The 8,577-nt window shown below is 42.1% G+C and overlaps 3 protein-coding genes across 4 annotated transcripts in view; 2 read left to right on the forward strand and 1 right to left on the reverse strand.

Moving 5' to 3' along the window:
- LOC116064395 (probable ATP-dependent RNA helicase DDX41) overlaps positions 1 to 509 on the forward strand; it is an 11,483-nt gene extending 10,974 nt beyond the window's left edge. Inside the window, exon 17 of the mRNA XM_031319585.2 lies at positions 136 to 509. Coding sequence (XP_031175445.1) covers positions 136 to 272 — 137 coding nt within the window. The 3' untranslated portion in view covers positions 273 to 509. The remainder of the gene's footprint in view (positions 1 to 135) is intronic.
- A 169-nt stretch (positions 510 to 678) lies between these two features.
- On the forward strand, positions 679 to 7,222 carry dok3 (docking protein 3). 2 transcript variants are annotated; one of them, XM_031319586.2, is made up of 5 exons: positions 679 to 924; positions 2,613 to 2,915; positions 3,211 to 3,304; positions 4,141 to 4,328; positions 5,587 to 7,222. In XM_031319586.2, exons 1-5 carry the CDS (start codon positions 868 to 870, stop codon positions 6,466 to 6,468), a joined length of 1,524 nt encoding a protein of 507 aa, XP_031175446.1. In that variant the 5' UTR covers positions 679 to 867; the 3' UTR covers positions 6,469 to 7,222. The 2 variants fall into 2 exon arrangements, with proteins under 2 accessions (XP_031175446.1, XP_031175447.1); XM_031319587.2 differs by having other exon boundaries at positions 849 to 928.
- Positions 7,223 to 7,303: 81 nt separating this feature from the next.
- atoh1b (atonal bHLH transcription factor 1b) lies at positions 7,304 to 8,156 on the reverse strand. Its single transcript, XM_031319588.2, has one exon. The coding sequence runs from the start codon at positions 8,092 to 8,094 to the stop codon at positions 7,450 to 7,452; it is 645 nt and encodes a 214-aa protein (XP_031175448.1). The 5' UTR covers positions 8,095 to 8,156; the 3' UTR covers positions 7,304 to 7,449.
- Positions 8,157 to 8,577: the final 421 nt, after the last annotated feature.

Raw genomic sequence — 8,577 nt, forward strand, 5'->3', positions numbered from 1 at the left:
GGGTTACTCTCATGTTCTTAGTTTTTCCTTTTTAAACGTCGCTCTAACCTGATCTGGTCTTCTCATCTCAAATTCACAGAAGTGTGGTGTGTTTGCAAACCCTTTGTGACATACCTGATTCTCATGTTTTCACAGGAGAGAGGGGCTGTACATTCTGCGGCGGTCTGGGTCATCGTATTACAGACTGCCCTAAGTTGGAGGCCATGCAGACCAAGCAGGTCACCAACATCGGACGGAAAGACTACCTGGCTCACAGCTCAATGGACTTCTAAGAGTTTTTGATTAAAGAGAAGATTCTCCTATGTTAAATGGAACAGAAAATTTCTGACGAAATGGTAGAGCTGTGTCACGCCACTGAACTAAGGAAGTGTGTTTTTATCACCACCTGACATAGTTTGCAGGTTCATCAGATGAATTTTCTTTTTGCCCTTTTTTTTTTGTCCTGATGTGTAGACTTTGTAATATACATTTTTGATACTCCAATTGTAAATAAAAAACACTTATCTGTTGATCTTTTATGTTCTTATCTAGAAAAATACAAAGGTGTGGTACCAGTTTTGTATGGTGAGGAAGTTGCTAAAACAGGCAGAAAAATGTAAAGGGAAGTTTGACTCATGAAAACAGCAACACACAATGTACCCGTTGTTTTGCAACCGTTAAGTTGCAGATCAGAGATATCTTGACTTTCAGAAAGTCTAACAGCTCACACAAGTACAACAAGACAACAGAATGAAAGCTGCTGGTGACGTAAAGGAAACCATTTTTCTAGTGGTGGAGAAAACCTAATTTTAACCTCCTCGTTTGTTACATCTTGACCACAGAGCATCAGAAACTAGAGTGAAAGATAGACAGACAAGGCTTACAAGCATGGATGTCATCTTCAAGGAAGGGAAGCTGTACCTTCGGGCGGTCAAGTTTGGAAAAGTAAGTTTTCTAAAAATTCAGCATCCTTGTGAAACGGTGATCATCGTGGCTAATTTTTTTTTTTTTTTTTTTTAGTCTATATGGCAACTGAACAGCTCGGTCAAAAATAGTGATGGTGGTTTGCTTTCTTGACCTGTAAGCATTTAGTAAAAACAAATGCAAATGTTTAGACCAGTGATACTTCCCGAATTTCTCATTTTTTTCAGTGTTGTAAGTCAATTTCAGTTTTGAAAGTCTAAATATCCCTGTGCTTCAGATGACATACAGTAGATTAAACAAGGTTTTGCAGAATTTATTAAACTGCATTACCCTTTCTGCCCTTAAGGATCATCTTTTTTAAAATGTCCCTTAAGATGTTCAATGTGGTTGGTAACTCTGTAAAGTCATGCAAGTAAGCAATCCTTATACTTTATACTCCAATATACTATTTTACTTATACATGTGAAATAGAGTCATGCTATTGTTCAGGCAAATGTGGAGAGGATTCTTTTAAGACACAAATCGTTATGTGTAAATATTTTTACAATCATTTTTAACTGCAGGAAATTCATTGTTACTAATTCCACCCATGTGTGTGTCTCATCAGGTAATCTTAATATAATTCCATAGCCTCTGTATATTCAGACTGACTTCAATGGTGAAAATCTGGTGTTGGTTCTCCCTTATTAGATATTAATTATTAATAAGTGAGGCTGCTCACATATGTATTACACATGTATTTTGCTGACTATTTCAGTCACTAGTTAGATCGTATCTGTGCCTAATTTTAGTAAGGTATGGGAAACATCGGGAATACAGTGTTAAAATTCCATTCAATGTGCTATTCTGATTCATAAAGATCTTAAAATACGGGTCTTTAGATAATGTGGACACTTAAGGTGTGACAAATCCTATTTTGGATCAATATGACTTGGTGTGTGAAAATCCCTTCAGTGTGGTTTGTTCTCAATCTGAAATTAGCTAGAGATTGACACATGGCTATTTTTTTTTGAGAACACCTTTTGCTAAATTCAAGAAGGAGCAGTATGACAGCAATGCACAGAGGACCACATCTACTTGATTTTTGTTAAAAAAAAACAGCAGCACTAAATAATCAAAATTAATAAACTTTAAACATGTCAAACAACGAGATTAATCATTATGTGCTTCACAACATATATATATATATATATATAGTATAAATGACCCTTTAGGTAAAAGCAAGTTAGACAATAAATAAAAAAATATAAAGACAGGTCGGTACAAGTTTACCTCTACAGGGAGGCTGTTCTGAAGTGTGTGTGTGTGTGTGTGTGTGTGTGTGTGGGGGGGGGGATGAATTAAAAGCAGCGTCACTGAGTTCATTCATAAGGTCATCTGAAAACAATGACAAGCATTTTGAAATCAGTTCTGTTACTGTTGCAAGGCAGTAAGATAAGAATTGAGGCTCCTACTCCTCTTAATAACCATGATCTCTCTGTTATCCGTCAACTGTAGAAACGTTTGAGCCATCCAGTCAATGATTTTTTAAAACAATGTCAGCAGGGCTCAGATCATCACGTGAAGCAGAAATGTAAGCTGTGTGTCATCTGCATAGCAATTAGAGACAGATGCCATATTTGCTAACGTTAAAATAAAATACAAATATATACCATTTAAGGACCTATTAACAGTCACTTTATCCATTTCCCCTCTGTAATGTACTACAGAAAACATGGAGGAAAGTATCGGTGGTGCTATTTAAGCCCAGCGCCATGGGGGTCGGGCGGTTGGAGCTCTCGACAGTACTTGATAACAATGCTGCTACTGACTACAGGAAAGTCGGTCGGTATAAAACACCTGAAAGAAAGGTGGTGCGTCTAAGTGACTGCCTCAGTGTCATCCCTGCGCCAAAGGAGTCTTGCCCTTCCGGGTGCACTGCCTTCTACTTACACACCATTCAGTGCACCTACACCCTGGCCTCCACGACAAGCCAGGACTGGCTAAGTGCCCTCTGTCTTCTGGCCTTCCAGGTATTTCACAACTCTCCTCATGACCAGTGCACCTTTCCCCTTTTTCTTTTTTATATCAGGAGTAGTGTTATAATTTGGGAAAGGTGGTGATAAACAGTACCCACAATCAGAGATAGAGAGATAGCACAATGAGGAAGTTAATACAGCATCTGTAACTTCTGTCTCTTCACTTCTCTAATTTTTGTGCTTGCACAAGCTAAGTTTTTCTTGCATCTTACCTCTTGGAAGTCATAAAACAGTGATAAGAGGTTGGTGTACACTCCATGTAATGTTTGCCATGCCACTGTGTTTACAGAAGGATCCTGGGGAATCAGACAAACGGGCTTTCGAGAGAGGAAATGGCTTGACCATGGAGGACAATGACCTTTACTCATCTTGGAAAGCCGCTGGTAATGCTCGTCAGTCTGCAGGCGTCAGCTGATCAGTCAACAAACAATCGAAAATAACATTCGGTTTAGTGGGTGCCAGCTGAAGTGGTTCTCATCAGAAACCAGCATAAACTGTATTCTTCTCTCCTACCAGGGGATGAATTTAAAGGATTATTTCCATAGTTTTCCCATCTTTCCTATAAGTATTTATAGCATGCTGACCAAGGTGACTGTTGAGACATGCTACCATTGCTAAAGGGGAACGTATGAAAATTATTAGTGGGGGAGAGTGGGTCAGAGAAGGGGGGGGTATTGTCATTTTTCTTTTGGCTAAAGGTAGAAAACTTCAAAAAAAATTGTAAGAAACTGAAACCTTTAACAAGGTTGTAAGAGTTAATTGGAAAATGTATCATAATAAAGGTAAAAGACCGTGAAGAAGCTAGCAGTGTGGTTTAAATGTCATGGCATCATTATCATAAATTCAAGGCTTGGCCAGGAAAACTTGAATATGAGCAGTAGCTAAAGCCACTAATTTATTCAAACATGAACGACAGAATGTAATAGCGTCAGCAAACTCTGGCTTACACACATTCATTTCTTTTTATTTCCTAATGGATTACACTTCTCCTAAAACAAAATCCAGGCAGTCCAGTCACACAGAGAGATTAGTAGAATGCAAGCAATTTCAACTCAGCCTTTTTCTGTACGAGAATATATTTGCTGTATTCCCTTTGCGGATATATTGCTGCACAGACCTTATATGAAAAATCTAGTACTTTCATGTGTAGTCATGCTGCACTAACCTGTGTGCTGTGATGTTTTAAGTGACAAATATCTTCATGTCTTCTCATGTTTAGATCCGACGCTTCCTCCAAACCAGTACCAAGTGACTGTCCAGAGCACAGAGGCATCCAGGAGGTGCAAGTTGTCCGGGGAGTATCTGATCTCCCCAGAAAAAGAGGCTATGATACTGCTGGCCATCAATACTGGTCACGTATTCTATCGCTGGCCGTATAGGCACTTACGCAAGTTTGGACAGGTTGAGGTAAAGTTCCTATGAATTGCCCTCTATTGGAAAGGATGCAAAAAAGAATTCAGACTGCATCCCCATACTCATTAGAGGATGGATGGTTCAGACAGATATTTAGAAATGATGTTCGGGTTTGGGTCGGGCTCGGTCACATCAGCGCAATAAGGCATTGAACATTTTAAATTTAAAACAGCTTATTATGTAGATAGCCAATGAGCGCCTGTGTTAACGTGCGCTTGTTGCCCCGTGTGCACTGATGTGCTCATTGGTTGAAATTTCCAAATGCCTTCCTACAGCTTCTTAATAAAAGCGGGCTTTCTACACAAACAAACGTACATGTGTCGTTAGTATGAGAAAAAAGATTTTAACTGTGTCTGGCTCGGGTCGGGCTCGGACATAAATATCTTAATGCTTGTCGGGCTCGGGTTGGGTTCGGTTACTGCTCTGTCGGACGCGGGCCGGGCTCAGACAGAAAAATGCGGCCCGATCTGCACTCTAATACTCATGATAAACTTGACATTCTGCTCAGATCAGTCACATAACTTTGAAGGTTACCCTTCTAATGTTTTCTATGGTTGGCAGCTGGTTAGCTTAGCTTAGCAGAAAGACTCGAAACGGGAGAAACAGCTAGCCTAGCTCTGTCCAAAAGTAACATTATCAACAAACCAACACTGCACGAAAACTGAAGTGTAAAACACGCACCACTATCATGTCTGTGGTAATTAGCTGCAGCCACCTGCCCATTAGCTAAGCTTAGCTTAGCACAAAGACTGTGACCACGGGGGAAACAGGCTCTGTCCAAAGGCAACAAAATCCACCTACCAGCACCTCTAAAGGTCACTAATTACCACGTTACATATTGTTTGTTTATTCCGTACTAACACTAAAGTGTAAAAACAACAAGTTACAGGTTAACTTTCAGATGGACGACGGCTAGCTATTTCCCCCCTTTTTACAGTCTTTGTGCTAAATTAAGCTAAGCTAAGCTAATGGGCAGGTGGCTCCAGCTAATAGTTACCACAGACACAGTGGTGCATGTTACACTTCAGTTTTTGTGCAGTCCTGGTTGGTTGATTTTGTTACCTTTGGACAGAGCTAGGCTAGCGGTTTCTCCCGTTTCCAGTCTTTGTGCTAAGCTAAGCTAATTTGCTGCTGGCTGTAGCTTCATATGTGTGTTATCAATTTTCTCATCTAGCTCTCAGAAAGAAAGCAAATAAAGATATTTGCAAAAATGCTATTCCTTTAAGATGCGTGTTAATGTGTGTGATTGCAGGATGGGTTCAGCATTGAAGCAGGCCGTCGTTGTGAGTCAGGAGAAGGAGTGTTCATCTTCCTGTCCAAACATGGTCTCCAGATCTTCCAGGCTATATCAAAGCAGTGCTCTGTGGAGAGGCGGTCCTCTGTCCAGCCACTCAGTCTCCATAGAAGATCATCTGACCTGTCTCCTGTTATCTTCCCAACCACAACCAACTGGCCCTCTGGCGCCCCTGTCTGCAGTTCTGCAGATGTTTCTGATGACGGAGAGGACGAGTCTGCCAGTCACTACTCTACTATTAATGACACCCCTGAACGAAAATTAAAGCGGCTATCTCTTGTCGAAACTTATCTCTGTAAAAGCAAGGAGGATGTGGGAGAGGAAGATGAGGATGAACGGTGTCATTCCCTGGATGCTTTAGACCTGGACAATGTCATTGACGACAACATTTATTACAACCTAAGGAGAGCCACGCCTCCTATGATCAAATACGATGATCTCAAACCTGAGATAGACTCAGAGGGCATCTATTCGGATGTGAACATAATTGATTCTCCCTTAAATCCCCAGCTGCATCTCTTCTCGCCCCCCCTGCCTCCGTTCGTTCCCCAGCATCCTCCCTCCACCCTTCCCCAGTCTGTTCCCTACGCCCAAATCAAGCCCCGATACCAGCGTCAGCCCCCTGCAAATAACTCCATCCAGTCAGGGTACAATGCACAGGCACAGGCGGTGGATGACAAGAAGGAGATGGAGGAGGCCATCAGCTCCTCTACCCATGTTACCCCCACAGAGGCCCCTGGCAGTTTTAAACACAGGCTGGCAGAAATCATTTCTAAGGACCTGGCAAAGTTCCAGCCACCTCTTCCCTCCGGAGCGGGCAGCACCACATTTTCTCAGTAGGCTATTAGTTAACAGACAGACTAGGAGGAGTCATTTTAACCATGATAGACTGTCATGAAGCATAATTAGTTCCTTTTTTTCTTTGAAATCCCCTCCTCTGGTAACATTAGGCATTAGATTTTGGCTTGCAGATGTTTGTTTGTTTATGTGTAGCCTGTTGTATGAAAAACGCATCTGGAATACATTTATTCTATGGATTGTTTTTGCAAAAAGAGGATTCAAGTATTGTTGTTCTTAACTGCTGGGATGTTAGAGAAGCTATATGCAGCTGCAGTATCTTTAATGGGACATTATTAGCTGACAAGCTGAATGAACACTTGGACTGTTTCATTGTGGGAATAGCTTTGAAATAAAGTGTCCTTGTTACATTCAGCGAGTTAAACATCTTTGGAAATAGCTTCTTCTAGTTCATTTTATTCCTCGTTAACTCCCTTTCTTAAAGAGAATAAGTTGGTTTTGTCACATACAAATCAACAGCTTTGCAGCAACTTCTGCATTTTGGACAGTCTGCTTCACATAGTAGAAATAATGATATGTAACTCTTTCAGTATATTAAAATGTATTGCTGACCAAAAAAATTAAATATACAATGCACACTCATCTCTTAAGTATATCTTTATTGTAGCAAAACAATCCTCATAAAATACCCCATAGCTATACATAAATATCAAAATAATTGTTTTTTTAATTTAGACAAATGTCACTGATGACACTGGGAATGTCTTTAGTGGTGGTTCAGGGCATAAAGTGCATTAAAAAAGGCCTCTGGGTGTTCATCGAGGCCTTAGGAAGTAAAGAATTCATGATCTCAGTAGGTGTTTTTTCATTGGCAGTGCGTCATCTAAGCTATTAAAAATAACAGGAGAATATAGAGGACTATTTGATATGATCAACATGTCTACAAGCTGTAGTTTTTGGCTCTCCTGGTTCTTTCTATGACAGACACTGCGGCATAAACAGTGAGAATCAGTGGTTTCCTGGTTACTGTCTTCCACTCAGACTTTCCTCCGTGTCACTGAGGTGCGAAGATTCCCCATCACTGCTGTTGGAAGAAGTCATTGATTGATTTGAACCCAAGTCAGTGAGCGAGTGAATCAGACTCCTCCTGGAGGTCTTGTCCGCTGCGCCTGGACGGGGACTCCTGCACTCCGGGTGAACCACACCGGTCAGCAGCTCCGACAGCTCAGTGATGTAAATCTGCGCCATTTGGAGGGTGTCATACTTGGACAACTTCCTCTCGTTTTCCAGCGAGGGGATGACGCTCCTCAGCTCGTCAAACGCTTGGTTGAGGCCGTGCATCCTTCTCCTTTCCCTGGCGTTGGCTGCGACGCGCCTGTGTTTCTGCGGGCCAAAGTGGCTCGCCTTGTCTCCCTCTGCTGCCTTGTCAGAGTCTGTCTCTGCGATGCCTGCAGCGGACACGCAGTCAGGAAGTTTACTCATTGGCACAAGTTTGTCCAGCGAGAGGCCCGCGTCTCCAGCGCCGTGCGCGTCCCTCCTGGAGAACGCATGGAGTGAATTAGAAGAAATCCAAGTCTTGGAGTTGATGTAGGGAATGTTGCGCTGCGGCAGCAGGGTGAAATCCTCTGGGTACTCCGGCCAGCTTGAAAGCTCTGCTTTTGCAGTCATCACGGCAATGGCCTGTGGTCGTGCACGGCAGTGAAAGGTCACACAGAAGAGTCTGGCTGATGCTGTCGTTCTCGTCTCTGGAGATGTTTGCACTGCGCCAGCAATTTATACAGCCTCCCCTCAGTCACCTTGGTGTCACTCCCAGCCCGCCGACAGCCCTGCAGCCTCAGGAGGCAGCAGCCAATCGCACAATCCCCTCTGACCCTGTCAACGAACAATTAGACAAAGCTCGACTTTTTTTCTCCTATTGTGCATTGTAACTCAATCACGAACTTATTATTATCCTCACACAGGGGGGAGCCGAGAGTATTAATCATTTAAGAGCGTGGCTCATTTGTTTGAAAAGCTTAGGAAAAGGTGATCTACTCTTGTTGAGTAAAGTCTGGTCCGCATGTCTGCTGGCGTTATTATTATAGTTCCCCAGAAATAATAAAAAAAAGTAACAAGTGCGCATGCCAAAGCTGTTGTTTAACATGTAGGCTA

The sequence above is a fragment of the Sander lucioperca genome, chromosome 1 (assembly GCF_008315115.2).
Source record: "Sander lucioperca isolate FBNREF2018 chromosome 1, SLUC_FBN_1.2, whole genome shotgun sequence".
Lineage (NCBI taxonomy): Eukaryota > Metazoa > Chordata > Actinopteri > Perciformes > Percidae > Sander > Sander lucioperca.

Excerpts from the sequence above, each read along its gene's own strand:
- dok3 (XM_031319586.2), top strand. The coding sequence starts at position 868 with ATGGATGTCATCTTCAAGGAAGGGAAGCTGTACCTTCGGGCGGTCAAG. Across the intron at positions 2,916-3,210 it reads TCTGTCTTCTGGCCTTCCAG|AAGGATCCTGGGGAATCAGA; the intron begins GTATTTCACAAC and ends CTGTGTTTACAG. Across the intron at positions 3,305-4,140 it reads CTCATCTTGGAAAGCCGCTG|ATCCGACGCTTCCTCCAAAC; the intron begins GTAATGCTCGTC and ends TCTCATGTTTAG.
- atoh1b (XM_031319588.2), bottom strand. The coding sequence starts at position 8,094 with ATGACTGCAAAAGCAGAGCTTTCAAGCTGGCCGGAGTACCCAGAGGAT.